This window comes from Branchiostoma belcheri, unplaced genomic scaffold (genome assembly GCF_001625305.1).
Source record: "Branchiostoma belcheri isolate BF01 breed outbred unplaced genomic scaffold, Haploidv18h27 scaffold43, whole genome shotgun sequence".
Classification (NCBI taxonomy): Eukaryota; Metazoa; Chordata; class Leptocardii; order Amphioxiformes; family Branchiostomatidae; genus Branchiostoma; species Branchiostoma belcheri.
In genome coordinates, this window is record NW_017804054.1 from 1,588,778 (window position 1) to 1,608,417 (window position 19,640).

General features: G+C 40.8%; 2 protein-coding genes and 1 non-coding gene across 3 annotated transcripts; 1 reads left to right on the forward strand and 2 right to left on the reverse strand.

Moving 5' to 3' along the window:
- Positions 1-1,688: 1,688 nt before the first annotated feature.
- Positions 1,689-10,718, reverse strand: LOC109478339 (kelch-like protein 2). Its single transcript, XM_019779855.1, has 12 exons — positions 10,596-10,718; positions 9,005-9,124; positions 8,367-8,595; positions 7,606-7,795; positions 7,356-7,438; positions 5,735-6,001; positions 5,156-5,273; positions 4,563-4,760; positions 4,316-4,417; positions 3,804-3,932; positions 3,291-3,431; positions 1,689-2,945 (listed from the first exon to the last, which is right to left on the reverse strand). Exons 2-12 carry the CDS (start codon positions 9,097-9,099, stop codon positions 2,773-2,775), a joined length of 1,725 nt encoding a protein of 574 aa, XP_019635414.1. The 5' UTR covers positions 9,100-9,124; positions 10,596-10,718; the 3' UTR covers positions 1,689-2,772.
- Positions 8,268-8,339, reverse strand: Trnal-cag. Its single transcript has one exon. It is a non-coding gene; the product is annotated as a tRNA-Leu (tRNA).
- Positions 10,719-10,903: 185 nt separating the features above from the next.
- Positions 10,904-19,489, forward strand: LOC109478341 (beta-mannosidase-like). Its single transcript, XM_019779858.1, is given in 8 exon segments — positions 10,904-11,322; positions 12,085-12,310; positions 15,286-15,631; positions 15,942-16,105; positions 16,514-17,296; positions 17,446-17,596; positions 18,234-18,373; positions 18,531-19,489. Coding segments are annotated over 8 exon segments (2,703 nt in total). The 5' UTR covers positions 10,904-10,951; the 3' UTR covers positions 19,053-19,489.
- The last annotated feature ends 151 nt before the right edge of the window (positions 19,490-19,640 follow it).

The window sequence follows — 19,640 nt, forward strand, 5'->3', positions numbered from 1 at the left end:
CACGGAACAAATCGGCCTTGCAGTAAAAACTGTAGTAGTAGTAGTAGTAGTAGTAGTAGTAGTAGTAGTAGTAGCAGCAGTAGTAGTAGTAGTAGTAGTAGTAGTAGCAGCAGTAGAAGTAGTAGTAGCAGTAGTAGTAGTAGTAGTGGTGGTGGTGGTGGTAGTAGTAGTAGTAATGGTTTGACAAAACACGGAACAAATCGGCCTTGCAGTAAAAACTGTAGTAGTAGTAGTAGTAGTAGTAGTAGTAGTAGTAGTAGTAGTAGTAGTAGCAGCAGTAGAAGTAGTAGTAGCAGTAGTAGTAGTAGCAGCAGTAGAAGTGGTAGTGGTGGTGGTGGTGGTAGTAGTAGTAGTAAATGGTTTGACAAAACACGGAACAAATCGGCCTTGCAGTAAAAACTGAATTGCGCCGAAGTTTACAATCAACATATTAAAAAAACACGGTAGGCTATTATGTCTATATTTGTCTATAGACAAGCTCTCAAGACGACGTTGACCGTACACAGTGACGTATATGACTACCATGCACAGTACGTATATATTTGTATGACTTCCTTATTGTCTGCTAGTAGATACATAAATGTTAACACAGCACGTCGGCAGAACGCACTGCACCTGCGCGAAACTCGTAATGTATTGTGCATAGCACTTCGTCAGAATGTCTCAATCGTATTCGCGTATATAAGGTTACGCGAAAAGATGTCGTCTGCAACGGGAGATGTCGGAAAAGATGTCGTCTGCAACGGGAAAAATTTTGATGCAACGTTGACCAAACATCCAACGAAAAATTCAGGATTTCAAGCGCAGTACGTTCTGTCGACGTGCTCATATACATGTATGTGTACACTGTCAAGACGGCGTACATGTATTTATACACGGTTACCGTACACAATACGTATATAATGGCGTTCACAAACAGTACATATAACTTAGACATTTGAATAATGAAATAGGAAACAAACCCTTTGCTGTGATCTTTATTGTATTAAAAGCATTATCTATACTGCACATAACAATAAAGCAACCATCTCAGTTGGATATATACATTAAGTAGCTTTTGCAACATACGACTTACAACTCAACTGTCAGTACCAATCTTTCCGTTGTTACTCAAGATGAACAATTAACATTAAAACAATGCACAAGTTGCTGATAGCAGAACATCCTTAAGATTTTTTAAACAAATATCATATATACAACTTTTCTATTTCAACACCTAGAGAGATGCACTAGTGTCTATTGTAGTACAGTACTGCAGGAGTTTTTTTACTCCTTATATGTATATCTACATCATGTGTACAGGCTAGATCTTCTAAGGCTATTTACAAGAGTATTGCATGGGATAAGGGATGATATTTTATATATCAAGGGGGATTCAGAACATGTATTTAGCTTCTTAACCATCTTACGTTACAAGACATTCCATCTAATACAACAGAACATTTGGTGAAACCAGAAAATGTGGCATAGTAAGTCTGCAGTGTCAAGCATCTCTGTTATACATGTAGCACATTGGCAGATTGTACTGCGCCTGTGAAAACCCCTGATTTTTCACGGTTTTCGTTGGATGTTTGGACAACGTTGCATCAGAATTTTGCCTGTTGCAATTTTTTCCGACAAAACATTTGGAAACTACAGACGGGATGTCAACCTTATATATGCGAATACGACCTTACATGTATGAGACGTTCTGTCAAAATGCTTTGCACAATACATTACGGGTTTCACGCAGGTGCAGTACATTCTGCCGACGTGCTCTCTATTCTAGTGTCATGTACGCGTATCTCTCCATGTGTATCCTAGGGAATACATTTACTTTACCAGTACATGCACAATTCTATTGTTGCAAGATTTCTGGTTCTTACATTTTGTTGACTTAGTCCAGAATAAATTGTAAAAAGTAGGCTGTGCTCCTGATATGTGTCACCAAAATCAACACAGAATGCCCATGTGAGAAGTGTGCCTCTATGATATCATCATTATCCCTATACAATGACACTGAAGCATTAGTAAGTGCATTCTTCATAATGCCAAATGCATTTGACATAGGTTTGGAATGGCTTTGAAGCTCCAGTGCACCAATACATGCTAACTAGATTTAAAAAATAACATACTACAGTGTGCTCTTCTAAAGGCCTTCCACGTATATCTATACAGCTTTTGTGACACATGAATATATATACATATACATCTGTAATACACAGTTAAGTCAGACTAATTCGGAGTAAATTTGTAGTATGAAGATTTGTAGGTTTCAAGAAACTGCGTGGATGAATTTTACATTGTCTTCATCAAACATAGCCAAATTAAGAAGTAATATTACAAAGGCAATTTTATATATACATAGTAGTGTCTAGTGCAGATGGTTTCTCTTCAAGACCCGACCATTTTCTTAACATGCAAAGAAGTTGTTTTTTAAACTTGGAGACTACAGTTGTAATTTTCAACCATCAAGTCATGAGTTACATGAAAATAATTCTTAGAATCCTTTGTTAATAAATATTCAGCTTAACCAAAACTTAAATTCACAGTACAAAAAAGTCTGGTATAACTGCTATAAAAAATAACAACAGTGAATTTTGTATATTTTATTACCACGGGAATGGGAATTTGAACTTTCTTTTAATCCTTCAAAAGATTCCCACAAACACTACATTGTACCTAACCTTTCCTAGTACAACAACTGTTACCTCACTAAACTATTCATAAACACTTTAAATAGAATATGCTGAGTGATATGTTGGTACAGTTACTCTCCGAGTTGTCACGGTGTCATAGTGGTTTATCTAAAACACACACTCCCGCGTAGCTGCGCCCTGTTGCCATGCACGTGGTAAGCATGGTCCACGTGTCCGTGCGAGGGTTGTAGCACTCTACTGACGCCAGATTGGACGATCCGTCGTCGCCCCCGACAACGTAAAGAAGTCCATTTACAGCACACACACCTGGTTAGAGAGAGATGGCGTCAAATAGGACTTAACTATAAAATTATTAACATCAACTACAATGTACTAACAATGACAGCAGGGCTCGAAATTCGTTGGTGCACCAAACATACAAAATAGAATAAACTTAAACAAGGCTTCATAAGGTTTCATAATTTTTCTGATGTCAAGAATATGCTGCAGAACATTTGACATAAACCTACGAAAATATTTGGTTGAACCAGTGCATCAACAGAGACAAATTGGGTGCACAGCTCCAATTTTAAGTACACATGCACCCAGTATTGCAGGCCCTGGACAGTAACACTAACAATCAAACAAAGTAAAAAACACAAGTTTATATACCTGCATTTCTTCTGCAGAGACTCATGTCTCCCACCTGGCTCCAACAGTTAGTCTCTGGGTTGTAGACTTCCACGCTTTTACGAACTAGAGGTCCGTCGTGTCCACCAACAGCATACAAGAGACCATCCACCACACCTACACCTAGGGTATACATGTACATGTACCACAATGTAACACTGTAAAATGCAATGTCTCAAACAAATGCTACTAGCCCGAAGTGTCACCTTTGACAAAATAGTACTAAAATATATAGTATTGTTCAATCTAGTATCTATTTTGACTATCAACCCTTGAATGTAGCATTTTGCTTTGTTGCTTTGAGTGTGACTTGCTTTATCTTGACCAAAGATGAAAGAGGCTGGCTTTCAATTCACAATTACCATAAATCTTGAAACATTCATGATTTTTTTTCATGATCCCTCATGAAAATTTTCCCTTTCAAACTTCCAATACACATACAGTTTGACAGTACACATTGTATACAATGTACTGTAAAACTGATGGTGTACCAACCTGCTCCACTTCTTCTTGTGCTCATGTCAGCTACAGGTTTCCACTCGTTCAGGGCTGGGTTGTAACATTCCACCGAGCTTAGACACTGTCTGGATGACCCATCGTAACCTCCTACTGCATACAGCAAACCTAGGACAAACAGAAACCACATTACTGTTAAACGTTTGTTTGTTTGTTTGTTGGCATTACAAGTAAACCATCTTCAGGCATAGCACACCTGTATAGTAAAGCAGTGGTAGAAATACTTTTTTCCAGTGTTCTGCAATATATGAAGAATGTCAAAATTTTGTTCTCCAATTTGGAAATACATTCTGCAAATACAAACTTAAAAGTCTGGATTTAAACCCATGGCATTTACAAAATTGCATGTTGGCAATTACTTTATAATATTATGCAATTTGAAATATACAATGCAAAACTACCTGTATATTATAGAGCCAGTGGTAAACTGTCAAAAGCTCTTAAACATCATTGAACCTCTAGCAATCAGTACAATGAGCTGAGAAACTGACCATTGACCACCCCCACCCCTACACTGCTTCTTCTGGTACTCATACAGGCAATGGGCCTCCACTCATTGGTCCTCTGGTCATAGTACTCTGCTGTGTTCAACCCTAGAGAAATGTACAATACATTACAAATAAGCAAAATAATATTACAACAGTACTGTTAAAACTGCATATTACATGTACAACCTCATTTTACTACAAGGTTATCAAACAAAGAGGATTTTCAAGGCCCCATAGATACAAAACTTGCCTGATGATCCGTCAAACCCTCCCACAGCGTAGATGTACTCATTCAGTACTGCAGTGCCGAGGGTGCTGCGTCTTGCCTCCATGCTCTGTACAGATGACCAGATGTCCTTGCTTGGGTCGTACACATCGACAGTTCGTACTCGTAACGATCCGTTAAAGCCTCCGACAGCATATATTAGTCCGTTCATAACTACCACTCCTGTAGCACAAAAAGGGAAAAACAATTGTTTACCGAGGGAAAACATATTGTTTTTACTCTGTTTCTTCTTCTTCTCAAAACCAAAAAGGTCAATGGCCTGAACCAGATGTCTGTCACCATGGTAACTAGTGAGCGATTACACCATGTTGCAAGTTATAGCAGGAGGGATTTAGACTCCTGTCTGACCATATATATGAATGTTTGAGTAAGAATTAGCAGAGCAGACCATATGCGAAAGTAAACATTATGCATTTGCTTTGCAAATGTTACCTTTCTAGTCAAATTTTCATTCACTAAATGAATCACCCCAATTCTTTATCTTATTATCAAACAAAGCAAATATCTATGTCAAAAATATAATTTAACTTAATTTAGAGTCTATGTGGTCTATTTACCTGCTCGACATCTTCTTGTAGTCATCTCTGCTACCTGGTACCAACGCTCCTCTTTAAAATCAAAACATTCCACACTCCGAATAGCTTTGGGTGCCTGTCCTCCTACCACAAACATCACCTGAAATCATGGCAGGGGAATCGCGTCAGATGTTCTAACTAAAAACAGTGCAGTTGAACACTGGACATCTTGAAACATTTGAGCTTGAAAATGAGCTTGAAATTTGAGAAAACATATCAAATTGCAGACGACATCCGTGTATTCAAGTCTACAGTTTCGTTAGTTACGGTAATTTATAGTAACACATTTGTGGATTGACATGACAGGTGACCATCACTTCTTAAATATCTGATAACTTGTATACCAGATTTTGAACCACTCACACTAGGATTGACCCCTACTCTTATTGATGAGTGTGGTGGGTTACTTAACATGTGGGATGGGCCCAACATAGGGACCAGATAATGGTTTGGATTTCGAATCCAGAATCTTTACATTCTATGTCAACAACCTTAAGCACAAGGCCAAATATAAGTTCAACAGTTTGAAAGCACCTGATATTGTGATAATGCCACACTCACCTTTGGAAGTCCTATTGGCGTTCTTGGTCTTGTTCTGGGTGTTTTCAGTAGAGATCTCTGTTCACTGGCCAACAGATGGTACTTCATGGCTTCGATTAGGTAGTCTTTGCACGCGTTGTTACACTTGACGAGAGGTTCCTCTTCCACGCGGGATACGAGGAACTCTCGGGACATGAGCGGGAGGCGGACGTGTTCCATGAGGCGCGGCATGAAGTCCTGACGATCGTTTATGTTGTGTGATACCCACGATACCACCGCCTCAAATACCTTTGTTGAAAGGACAATAACAAAGACACACAATACTTCTTTAGAATTTATACTTAAAACTAGAGTTCCCCGATCTCATACCTTCGCCAAAGGGTGTTAATCTTTATGACTGCCAAATTATTGATTATTCCCCCCTAATTTAACAAATAAGATCCTCATTTTCATGAATTATATCATTTTATCATATTTTCAATCAAAGGACAGTCTTATATTGACAAACAATGCCATTTTAGCATTTCCTCATACATTATGCAAATGAGGTCCTGATTTGAATACATTATGTTTAATGATATTCACCTTCACTTATGTTTTAAATATCACAAGTATGAAATTCCAGGCACTTATCATTACATAATTATAAAATTTTCATTAATTATGCAAATTAAGTCTTCATTTACATAATCAATATCTGCCTGTGTTTCTCTTGTTCTCAATTACCAATGTCACAAGCTTCAATAGTCCTATCATGGAATACAGCTGATTTATAGAATTTCCCCATAAATTATGCAAATTACATCCATATTTGGATAATTGTCACATAATTATATCAAGCATCACGTAAGCTACCTACATACCAAAAATCACGACGATCCGTCAACTGGTTCTTGAGTTATCCTCTTTTGAATAATTTCAAACATGTAGCCCTGCAGTTCCAGAGCAAGCCGCTAGGGGGCCCAAACTCACGTCAATTCTTCCCCAGCACAAGAGCTACCTACCATCCAAATTTCGTCACCCTAGCATGTCTAGATCATGAGATATCAAAACCGGAAGTTCAGCTGCAGTACCATAAAAAGACGCTAGGGGGTCCAAAATCTAATCATTTTGAGGTCTCATCAAGACCTACCCACCTACCAAGTATCAAGACAATCCCTCAAGGCCTTCTCAAGTTATCGTGTTTACAGACAGACAGACACACACACACACACACACATACACGAACGCCTCTGAAAACATAACCTTCTTGGCGAAGGTAATGAATAAAATGGTGGACTTACCAGCTACTAAGTACCTAATATCAGCTCAGAAAAGAACAAGAAATAGCCATGCCTTCAAGTACCAGAGTTATCAACCAAGGATTGAGGTGTTTAAAAATTCATTCTTTTCTAGAACTATTGCAGAGTGGAACTCACTCTCACCAAGTACAGTAGAGGCATTATCATTAGATAGCTTTAAACAATGTTTAGAGTTAGATGTTCAAAGGTTAGGTGTAACAAGTCGTTAGGTGTAATATACCTAGCTGCCGCTGTGCCAAGTGCCGGCAAAGCTGGTGTGTTACGCTGAAGGGCAGTTATACCGGCTATACCAATACAGATACAGAAATAATAAAATGGAAAATAAACCAATTTTACTGTACCTTTTCCTCTGATGGTACTGTTAGCCGGTCACTGGCAATCAGATTGCACACTGCATTGATACTCAGGTTCAGAAACTCCTCCCCTACAGAGAGAAATAGCAGAAAATCAACTTTAGAATTCAAAGTTATAGGCAGAGTCACAAAAATGATGTCTTTCAATGCAAAATGCAATAAAGGTGTGAGTGAAGTGGTGTTGCCCTATACCTTAAAACAAATGGCATCCAACCTGAGGTGTTGCCAAAAAACTTACCTTGCACAACTTCAGCGAAGTGTTGTTCTATGTAAGTGTGAGCGTAGTTATGTAGGTCTGCGCAGGAATGGAGGTCGGCAAAGGCTCGGATCCCCAGACAGTTGGTGGGGTGGAGCTGTGATTGGAGGAAATCGCAGCACGCGTCTCGGACGTCCGTCAACTGGAGAAGGTTAGCCGCGGGAAGTAGCGCCTGTCAAGTACATGGGCAAAGTCATAACATTATTAGTCTTGTGATACAGGAGTTCTGTTCATAATGAAGCTAAATAGAAAGAGGCCTTCTGGAAGGCTAAAATCTATGTAGATCACTATAAGTTATAACACTACCACTAGATGTACAGTCCAGCATTTTTTTTTTTCCGCATAATTGGTAAACCACCTTTAGACGTAACACACCAGTTTTGTACAGTACAACACGTAAGTACAAGATGTGTAAGACTGGATTGTAAGGTTTGAACCACTCACACCGGGAAGGTATCTTACTCTTTTCAGTAAGTGTGGTGGGTTCTTTGACATGCATGGGGTGTGGCTCTCCCCAAACACGGGACCTCCATTTAATGTCTTAACCGAGGGACGCCCCTAACCAAAGCTAGTATTCATTTCTACTTGAGTGAAGTGAAGAAAGTGGTGTAAAGTTCCTTTTGCAAGGGCACAAAATTACTTAGTGACACGGTAGGATTCGAACCAACGACCTCTTGGTCCTGAGCCAAACACGCTACCATTTACGCCACACAACCCCACTGTACACACAGTGTTGTACACACCTGAACATTTTCCTCTGTAACCTGGATGACTGAGGAGTAGACATAGTCCACCAGCAGGACCAGGGCTTTCCCGTCCACCTCCTGCATGGTGACTCTCTCCGCGTGGGCCTCCGACAGCTCTCCCGTGAACATGGCGTGGAAGTACGAGCTGCACGAGGCCAGGACCAGGCGGTGAGCCGGCACCTCTACACCGTCTGCCTCCAGGATAACATCACATAACTGGTTCTGTCTGGGATAAAGGACCATACAAACGTCATGGACATGTTCCTGAAGTACATGTGTAATATATCAGGAGTGTTTTAGTACCATTCCTTCTGTCCCATATGTTCAAAATCTGGTACTATGTAAAGAACTAATGTACATATTGTGACAACAATACACTCGATGTGCTGTAAGAATTGTTACAGTGTGGCTAAATACATCTTATATCCATGAGGATGACCCTAACCAAAACTAGTACTACTCATTAAAATCATCAAATTGACTATCATAAATGACATTGGTGTGCCTTTCCCCTATGGATACAACACTGGGACCCGCTAGGGATTCGAACCCAGCACCTTTACTTTAGATTCTGACTGAACAACACTTTCACCACAAGACCACACCTTACCATGATGAAATAATTAAAAACATACTTTCTGAGATGGTTCATGACTTCAAAAGCCTTCTGTGTGTGACTGTGGTTCCTGTAGGCTGGGAAGTCACTCATCACACTCGCTGGAGACTCCATGGTGGGGCGGCTTCTGTCAGGAGGACTGGAGGAAAAGGTCATATATTATATTATTAACCTAAAAGGCATCCAATGCAATTTCAAGGTGGCAAAACTGGAAGTACTTTGAATAAGGCAATCTGTATCATATTAACACATATTGTAAGAGGGCCTGCAAGCCCTTTTTCGTAAGGCGTAATCAGGCCTTTTTAGCCTTCGTAATCCGTAGGCGGTCGTCCAAAATCATCGTAATTCGTAATCGGTACATTAGCCGTAACGCGTAATTGGTCGTTTTTATTCTCCGTAAAGCGTAATTAGTTACTTTTATGCGACGTAAAGCGTAATCCATGAGATCATAAGAGCGTAGGCTGATTTCAAAATGGTCCAATCCACAACGGATAATGCCGTCAAGTCAAAATTTAGGTCTCAAAATGCTGGAAATAGCGTTTCAGAGGGGTTAAAAATTCAAAATTTCCCGGGGGGGGCTGCCCCCGGACCCCCCTAGCAAGCTCGCGCCTGCGGCGCTCGCTGACGGACGCCTTCGGCGCCCGAAATCTTGCCCCCCCAACTAAAATTTCTAATCTCGGTGTTTGTGTAGTGATATTGCCAACCGTTCTGGCAGGTGAGTGAGTTGGGACACCATAAATCGGTGCCTTCAGCAGCCACCGGTTCGACTGAACCGATTTCGGGTGATTTTGGCACCCGCCAGAGCCAAAAAAAATCCAGGATCTGCCGCCTATGTAGCCTGGGTACCATCCTACTTGTATGCCGGGGCTCCCAAACTCGCTTCCCTAAGAAAGCGAGTGTGGGAGCCCCGGTATACAAGTAGCATGGTACCCAGGCTACCGCCTATGCGCCAACCAACACAAAGGCAATAGTTTTGACGTAGAACTATTAGTTGCTGTGTTTTAGACGGTCTGGAATCCTCATGATTTAACGTAATTCGTAATCAGCTCTCAGAATTTAACGTAATTCGTAATCGGCGCCGAAAATTTGGCGTAATTCGTAATCAATACCCCCCCTTGCAGGCCCAATTGTAACAATTATCATACAAACACAGAAAGGGTATGTAACTTCACTTGGCATACTTCCAGCACCAGGGCAACTTTGGTGTAGTCAGAAATCGGAAAATACCTGTACAACTCCCATAAATTATCATTTTCACCCGTCTATAACTAACCTGGCAGCGCATATTATTATCATAAAGGTGAAGGAGAGATATTGTAGCTACTTTGACGATATGAAGCACTGGATTTTAAAAGCAGACCATATCGAGGACAAAGCTTTTTTTAATTCTATTCTATGTTGGTCAACTTTAGTTACATCTGTAGTTTTCATAAATTATGAACAGATCCAAAATTCCGTAAACATCAAAACAAAGATCCTTGATATGTCAGGACCCTCGGACGCTGGTATGACTTGAAACGTAAGTTAAACCCTCAACAGGAACCATTTTCCCAAACATATTCCTTTGTAATGAAGTTCCTAAATGTTAAAAATATCATAAAGATACTCACTTTTGATCTGAAACGTCTCTATTTCACGGAAATATAGAATATTTCTAGTCCTTTAGCTGGTTTTCTCCCGTCACCATTTCGATAGAATCTAGTACGCATGCGTGTATTTTGGGTCAAAGGTCACATTACTTTATATACAAATTGATGAGGAAATCGGCCAAAAAAAAGTAACAAAACTCAAATACGCGAGTTGATTGTCCAAAAAAAGTGTTGATACATTTTGTGAATAAAGTAAAAAGGGTTATAATTGTATGTTTTCAGTGTCGACCCTTGGTCTTAGCATACATAAACAAACATTTCCCAAAAGTAGGCGTTCCCTAACGCAGGTGAGATTTAAGGGCTCCTGAGTTGTAGAAATGGCAGGTGTAACATTTGGTCTTCTCTTGTTCTTAGCTGGCCTAGATTTATCTCTCGAAGAGGGAGTAGATCTGAATGGTGAATGGATGGTAGAAGGCACGAGTGGCATCAAGATCCGCGGTACGGTGCCAGGATGTGTCCACACGGATCTTATGGCCGCTGGAAAGATAGGTGACCCGTATTATCGCTTCAACGACTTAGATTACCGCTGGATAGCCAAGGAAAACTGGACGTACAGTCGGGTATTTGACGTACCTGAAGGAATGCTGGACTTTAATGAGTTGCTACTGCTCTGTGAGGGATTGGACACCGTCGCGACGATTTTTGTCAACGGGAAGTTGGTCGGCCGATCTGACAACATGTTTAAGAGGTAACTTAACTGTCAGTTAAACTCATAGTTTTGTTGTTGTTAATGATTTAATTATAGTCTAGATCTAGCCTAGAACGTGCACGTGGATTTCAACTTAACTCAAATGGCGAAACTACATGTATGCGGTAAAAGAATCAATTACTTATCATCAAGTTTCCCCACTAATTATGTGTAACAACAAAGTTAGCCATACTGCTTTACTATTCGCTATATATAACTAACCAAAATCAACTTGTTGCTGACAGTCATAGTAGTAGCATGTACATCATAGTATATATCTCTCTCATTGTGACTAGAATTTTCTAAGAAAAAAGAGTGCTAGCCGTTACATAAGTTTCATCACATGGTATCACAATGTACATAAACCGTACTTTGGTCACAAAGCAGGGTCAAATATACCGACTGACATTTGATACCAGTTTTTGAAGGGTGAGCGCTGGCGTACTTTAGACTTGTAAGCTTGGTATTGGTGCGCGTCTATTGGCGAATAATGTCACAGCGACCTCTATCGTTTCACCAACGAACTGATGATGATGACCAACGAACTACACGGAACTTCTAATACAGAGTTAGCAGGTGTGCTTTTTCGGTAACGTTAGAGTGATTATAGATGTTGTGTAGCAAAAGCCTATACTGTTTTACCCTTGGGCAATGGGCGCTGCCATTTTTTTACGTCATGCGTCAGCCATTTTTGTTAACCACCAGGTAAGGCTTAGCCCAACCAATCATGTTAACTCTTTTCCCACCGCATGTACTTTCCAGGTACATGTTTGACCTCAAGTCTGTACTGAAGTCAGGTTTGAACACCATTTCCGTCAACTTCACATCTGCTATAACGTACGCCATGATGAAGAACGCAAGTCACTCCCAGTACATGGTGCCACCAGACTGCCCCCCTGCTGTACAGAAGGGTGAATGTCATCCCAACTTTATAAGGAAGGAGCAGTGTTCCTTTAGCTGGGACTGGGGACCGGCATTCGCAACACAGGTACACTATCAGTTCTAAACAGTTAGGAAGAAATTATTTTTACGGTGTGTCAAGTTGCATGTGATGATATGTTTTAGGATTGTAGAAGAGTTTCTAAAATACGTACTAGTATATTTGCACATTCCCTGCAAAGGAGAAGTCAAACTCAATAACAATAATGAATAGATAGAAAAAAAGAAAACAAATAACAAACCCATTGAGAAATAATGAATTCGAATAAATAAAAAAAAATCAACAAACCCATCGAGAAATAAGGTAAACTAGAAAGGCCGACATTTGCTTGGGAGCAAATACAGCATATTTCAGTCCATCTCTCTCCCACGCAAACGTAGACTATTCCAAACTTACCCCAGTGCAAAACTGGAAAATGAATTATATTAGAGCTATGTAATTGATAACAAAGATGCAAGAACAAGCACTTTGAATCTCGACAGCTTTACTTACAAAATTTAACATTACTCTTATCGCACAATCTTATACAGTAGCAGGTATGTAAATACTAACAATGATGAGATTTGATACATTTTGAAGGTCTAATTGCAAAGAAAAGGAATTATACATAACTTTGTAACTATATATAGATGAACTATAAAATTATACATACATACATATTGAACTATACATTAATTAAATACACTATGACACTATACATGTACATAAATATTGAATAAGATGTACATGACCTACATATACTATAAAACACTACATTCATATATTGAATAATCTACATATGATTGACATGATTATATATATCATACATATACTATGCAACTACAAATATCAGATATTGAATATGCTATACATGATTTGTGTATACTATGAAATTACTACAGTACCGTTCTCGTTATAGTTACCATCACCGCCGTTACTATCGCATTTCTAACGTTAGTTTTCCGTTACTAGCTGGTTACTTTTTCGTTACTAACCTGTTTACAAACGCGCTAGTATTGCATTTACTACCGGCGCACTGCTGGAACAGCGGAAGGAACGTTGATCTAGCCGGCATTTTACTATATTGTAACGTTTAAAACGTTTTAACGATCACCGGTGCATCAATTAGATCGATATATTCTTTTGTCACTGTTGTCCAGGCAAGCGTTTCTATAGTTTGTCAACTCTATTTTACTGTTTTTTCTCTTGTTTGTTTACTTAGTTTACCACCGAATATGCAATCCTAGATGATCTGAAGTTATAAATGCCCCGGTCCGTCGTACATTGTAATAGGCGGCGGGCGTGAGGTAACGTTAGGGATGTGCAAAAACATCGCGGAAAATTCCTATAACGCTCGAAAAAAGGCAGCATATTTACACGTTCCCGCAAACATTTTATGGCTAATTATTGGCCAGTTTTAGGGAGTTTTGTTATGTCCTTGGGGTTTTGTTTAGAGTGGGACCGGACGGAAAGCCGTGCCGCGACTCCATAATCGTCCGACTCCGTGCACTTCCGTGTTACATTACGTTGTACGTGACCAACAAAATTACGCCAAAGGCACCACAAATCCACATGTACATATATTTTTTTTCCCGAAAATTCTTTTTAGTACGCATTTCGTCACTAGGATGTTGCTAATTAGTCGTAGAAATAAGGTACAAAGCAGCGTAAATGTGGCTCGAGCTCTTTTCACTTCGCGCGCCCCAGCATGCAGCCGGCTTCGTTCTAGCCAATCAGAGAGCAGGTCATCAAAGGTGAACCAATCAGAGCGTAGCAGTGCGTTGCTACTTGCATATGTTAATGAAGCATGCAGGGTCCGTGCTGTTTGTAACAGCGAAGCTCTGCTGAGCGCGGCTGGAAATGTGTTTTGCAACTACATGTATATTTTTACGGGGCTTTTCTGACGTTTGACGCTACCTTTGGCACGATATGATCGCACTACCATGTACACGCTACCGGAGGCGGCAGATGAGTGGTCATTTTTACACAATCGTCGAGAAATTTTGACGTTATGCACCCGGAAGTGCGCCGATATCGGTTTGCGTTCCCTCGATTTTTGACAGTTTCCCCCGTCAAAATAAGAAACAAAACTACCGCTATTAAATAGAACCATGTATTACAATTATCATTTGAACATGATTGATCTATAACATATTCCTTTATAATATTATAAGTATAATATCATCATGGTTGTGGAAAGTCCTCAGCTGGCGAACCATTTAGTCGGCATGTCACGAGTTCTTGCGCCGCGCCGGGAGTGACGAACATTTTCTTACACATATTCTTACCGGACCCCTTCCGAAACACTTTGCGGTACCCAGGATTAGGGTGGTCTGCATATTCCCTCGTCGTGATTGTAGATGACGTAAAAATCTAGGTAACGTTACGTAAAATTGAATGTGTGGGTCATTGCGCACGACTTACGTGCAACGTGACCTCAGGTAACCCGCAATGTTCGATGTGTTCGATGGCCAACGGCAGATAGAACGAGCCATTCTTTAGATCGAACGTGGAACGGGTATAGCACTTTTGGCCCTTTTTTGGCCTGAAATAGCCATTTAAGTCCCCTAAATGAGTCATTTGGAAGTGGTGTATGCCAAACATGTGACTGCTATTCTGTAGACACATGTTCAAGGTACCTTTATACCGAATTTCAGACCATTTGGTTGTAAAACCAGCGCTCAGGATCCAAAAATCCATTTTTTGTCGAAAAATGCCCCAAAAAGCCTTCATAAAAATTTTTCAAAGGCATGTATCAAAAAAATGAAAAAAAACGCCTAGGGGTATTGGCCCACTCTACCTCCTTGCCAAATTTCAGGTCATTTGACTAAAAAATGACAGAGTTGAATCCCTTTGACTGTGTGGCAGGAGGAGAAGGAGGAGAAGGAGGAGAAGGAGAAGAAGAAACATGAGGGAACACAATATATTTCATCCATGGTATGGACTGAAATATAATAATATAGGTAGTAGACACCTTGTTAGCTATGTTCTTTGGATATACTTTATAATTTTTTCACTCGTAATTAGCCTTCGGTTTTCGCTAGGGTATCTGGAAGAACATCAGTGTCCAGGGTTACGACAGTTTCGTCATCAGAGATGTCTTAGTCACAACGAGGGAAGGAGACGGCCGCTCTGTGTCTTGGCAACTTGACGTCAACATAATCATGGACGTCGCCCGAACAAAGAACAGCACCCCTCTCACTGGACTCATCAACGCACGGCTAGACGGGTTCCAAACTACCGTCAACAAGACCGTTACGCTGTCGGCTCCGAAGGACAGCGTAACGCTGACGATGAACATCAGTCCAGACGTAAGGGTTGAGAGGTGGTGGCCTGTAGGGTACGGCAGACAGATGCTGTACAACTTAACGGTGTCTGTCATCAACAAAGGTTTGTCCAATACTCTTGACAAGAACGTTATGTTTTGGTACATGTTGTATTTGATATGCTTGAACATTTCAATGGGTGTTGACAAACAATGAACAAGTTCGATTAGCCGCCTCCTAGATCCTAGCGCCTTTCTTTGGTACTGCAGGAGAACATCCTGTTTGGTATTTCATGTTAACGTTCTATTTATGTAGCTCATGGGCTTGGAAATAAGTGGTGTATAAACTTTTCACGGCACTGCTGGCATGTTTTACCACATAGAAAGACAGACATGTACATGAATCGAAAACTAAATGTGGATTATTGTTTGCAGAATTCGGAGAAGGAACGATTAGAACTGTGAGGTTTGGTTTCCGCACGGTGGAACTTGTACAGGAGGAAATTCCAGACTCCCCCGGTCTCAGTTTCTACTTCAAAATCAACGACCTGCCAATATTCATGAAGGGCTCGAACTGGATTCCAGCTGACGCTTTCAAAGTTAGTACTATTCATTTTCAGTTATTTATTATCGTTCAAAGAGATTCCGTATGTTTCATTCTATTTGTAAAAAACACATTCGTTGCGATCTTGTGGTGATAAAGGATCATTGTACTAGTTTTCAAGGCAATCTTCGTACTTGAAATTGTAAACGAAGTCGTGTACATGCGTTCATTTTCATTTGAGGAGTGAGAAGAATGTGGGAAGTACTAGCTTAGTCACGTTTGGGACTACATTTTCCCACTGCAGTGCCACCTAGCAGTGTGAGGTAGAATTACTGCTCCGGGGAAGCTAAGGTAGCAAAACAGCTACCGAAACACTAAAGGTTCATCCTTTTGGTAGAACGAAAAAAAAGAACGGTATAATGCAATCAAGTTGTCAATTTTTTCGAATGTTTCTCTCATTTAGAACCGCATCACAACCGAGTACACCAGAAACCTGCTACAGTCTGCCGTCGATGCCAACATGAACACCCTGCGAGTGTGGGGCGGAGGGATATATGAACACGAAGACGTTTACGACATCGCTGATGAACTCGGAATCATGATATGGCAGGACTTCATGTTCGCTTGTGCCATGTACCCAACAGATGACGACTTTCTCAACAACGTAGGTGAAGAGATACAACAACAGGTTCTACGGATCGGTAACCATCCTTCTGTTATAGCTTGGAGCGGCAACAATGAAAACGAAGCTGCCCTTGCAACAAACTGGTACGGCACCGACAACTCAACACAACTCCATACTCTCTTTCGCGAAGACTACGTGAAGCTGTACATTGATGTCATCAAGGCACAGGTCACCTCTCTTGACCAATCACGTCCCTTCATCAGTTCAAGTCCGTCCAATGGGAAAGAGACAGAGATGGAGCATTGGGTGGCTAAAAATCCTTACGACAATAACTTCGGAGATGTGCATTATTACAACTATGCGGCCGACTGCTGGGATTGGACCACGTTTCCTAAAACAAGATTCGCTTCTGAGTATGGCTTCCAATCATGGCCATCCTTCCATACATTGAAGAACGCGTCCAGGGAAGAGGACTGGACATTGAACAGTGCCTTTAACAGTCACAGGCAGCACCATGGAGATGGCAATGCTCAGATGATGAACCAGGCAAAGTTCCATTTTGCTTTACCAACCGGCGGTGGTCCTTTACAACAATACAAGGACTTTATTTACCTGTCACAGGTATTGATATAGTTTATACAGTTCTAAACCAATTCTTAAAATTTGGAAATTATACGCTCCACATAATGTTACAAATCAAGACAGTAAAGAAGACAGTAGATTGTATACGTAAGAAAATGAGGAAGTAATTGCACCCTTTTATTTCGCAGGTCTCACAAGCCATGTGCATCAAAACGGAGAGTGAGTTCTACCGAAGAAGCCGAAGCGAAATTGTGAACGGAATGGGCCATACTATGGGCGCCCTGTACTGGCAACTCAACGACATATGGTAAGGTCCGACCTGGTCATCATTGGAATATGGTGAGTCAATATATTCATTTCATCCAATGTTGGTGTTTTAGATAGATATACATATCATAATTGCAGGTTTTATTTACAGAGGATTACAAGTTTAATGCAGTTCTAACAAGCACTTGACACAGAGTAAAATGGAGGAAAGTTACCTTATGAATTAATATTATTATCATCTCATTATTTCAGTATTCATTCAGTTATATTTGACGAAAGTACAGGTACTCGTTTTTGTGGTTGGTTGTTAACGTCCGATGGGGCGCTTTATTTACACTGCTGTCCCTGGTGCTGAACAGCATCCACACTGGCACTGCTGTCACTGGTGCTGAACAGCATTCACATGTACTTACACTGCTATCCCTGGTGCTGAACAGCATTCACACTGACACTGCTGTCCCTGGTGCTGAACAGCATTCTGACTGACACTGCTATCCGGATATCCCTGGTGCTGAACAGCACTCACATGTACTTACACTGCTGTTCCTTGTGCTGGACAGCATTCACATGTACTTACACTGCTGTTCCTGGTGCTGAACAGCATTCACACTGACACTGTTGTCACATGTGTTTAACAGCATTCTGACCGACTCTACTGTCACTGGACTGGTGCTTACATATTCATTTTTGCCCTTTTTTTACCAACCAGGAGGGAGGTGGAAAATGCTCCACTATTACGCTGCCAAGTTCTTTGCCCCGGTCATGACTGTTATCTTCGAGGACAAAGAACAGCTGAAGGTGTATGTTGTGTCAGACTTGGCCATCAAACAAAACCTAGTAACCTTACAGGTAACCAAAAGACTTTATCCTATATGTATGATATAAGGTGAAATTTACTGTACCATTTACAGGGTAGAATGTGCGGACACCAATTTCTTTTACATCTATTTCTGTCCTTTGCTACTGTGCTGTTGTTTCATCAGCAGAATTTTTGTATGTTTTCCAGGTGCAACTCTGGACGTGGTCAAGCTTTACGCCTCTCCAAAACTGGACCGCGACCTTCGACATGGAAGCTAGCTCCGCAAAGATGGTTTTTAACGAGGCCACTTCCCAGCTCCTGAAGAGTGGCAAATGTGCCGCACGAGAGAACTGTTACTTCACCAGCGCTATATACCTGAACAAGTCTCGGCCGTTCGGTCCAGTCAACGTGCATTTTCTGACGCGTTTTCAGTCAGCAAATGGACTGAAGAAGGCTAAGATAACAGTCTCCAACGTCACAATTCTTCCTGGTCCGTCCAAGCCAGGAGCGGGCACTACCTTGCGGCTGGAGTTGCAGACCACGGCGCCGGCACCGTTTGTTTGGCTCGATGCCGGGGACGTGGAGGGGAGGTTCTCCGATAACGGTTTCCTCATGAACGCTGAGAGGCTCAGTCTTGAGTTTTACGCGCGCAGTAGCGTAACAGTTGCCGCGTTTCAGAACGAAGTGACTGTGCAGTCGCTTATGGACATCTACAGAAATAGTGTGTGAGGGCTGCCATGACGCTAGTCATTAATACAATGTTGCTTTTTTAGAGACCGTCATTAAGATATGTGCTCACGTTTTATGTTTTCTGGGGTGAAATCATCATTGAAAATTTCCCCCCATCAAGAAATACATAAAAATAGTTGCGTTAAAACTTAGCTTGTCGCGCTTTACTTTATGTTTTTATATGACAATGACAACATTTTGGCGAAATGATTTGCGTAGATGACGAAAGGAACCGAGAAGTACGAGCTGTTATCAACGCAATGTATGAATCCGTGACAGTGATGATACAATTTCATTGAAAGGAATGTTATTCTCATTTGTTAGCCAATTCTTGGACTGCTGGTTGATTGTTGTTTTCCTGTTGGTTTTACGTCATAAAGGCAAATGTTAGGAATGTCCGGTAATATAAGTACATGTAAGCATATCCACCAATTCTCTCCACGGATGGCTTCATGAATTTTGTGCTTAGAAACTAGATATTACAGTTTACAGTACGTACTACATAATCAAGAGAAAGGCCCACAGATGTTTAATAACAGTGCACATTGCACATGTTTATTTGTCAGCAATGCAAAGCATTAAAACTAG

What these genes read in the sequence shown, in the direction of transcription:
- LOC109478339 (XM_019779855.1), bottom strand. Translation starts at nt 9,099, where the DNA reads ATGGAGTCTCCAGCGAGTGTGATGAGTGACTTCCCAGCCTACAGGAAC. An exon ending in GTCATGAACCATCTCAGAAA is followed by an intron (nt 8,596 to 9,004) that starts GTATGTTTTTAA and finishes CCTTTATCCCAG; the next exon opens with ACAGAACCAGTTATGTGATG. An exon ending in TACAAGAAGATGTCGAGCAG is followed by an intron (nt 4,761 to 5,155) that starts GTAAATAGACCA and finishes TTTGTGCTACAG; the next exon opens with GAGTGGTAGTTATGAACGGA.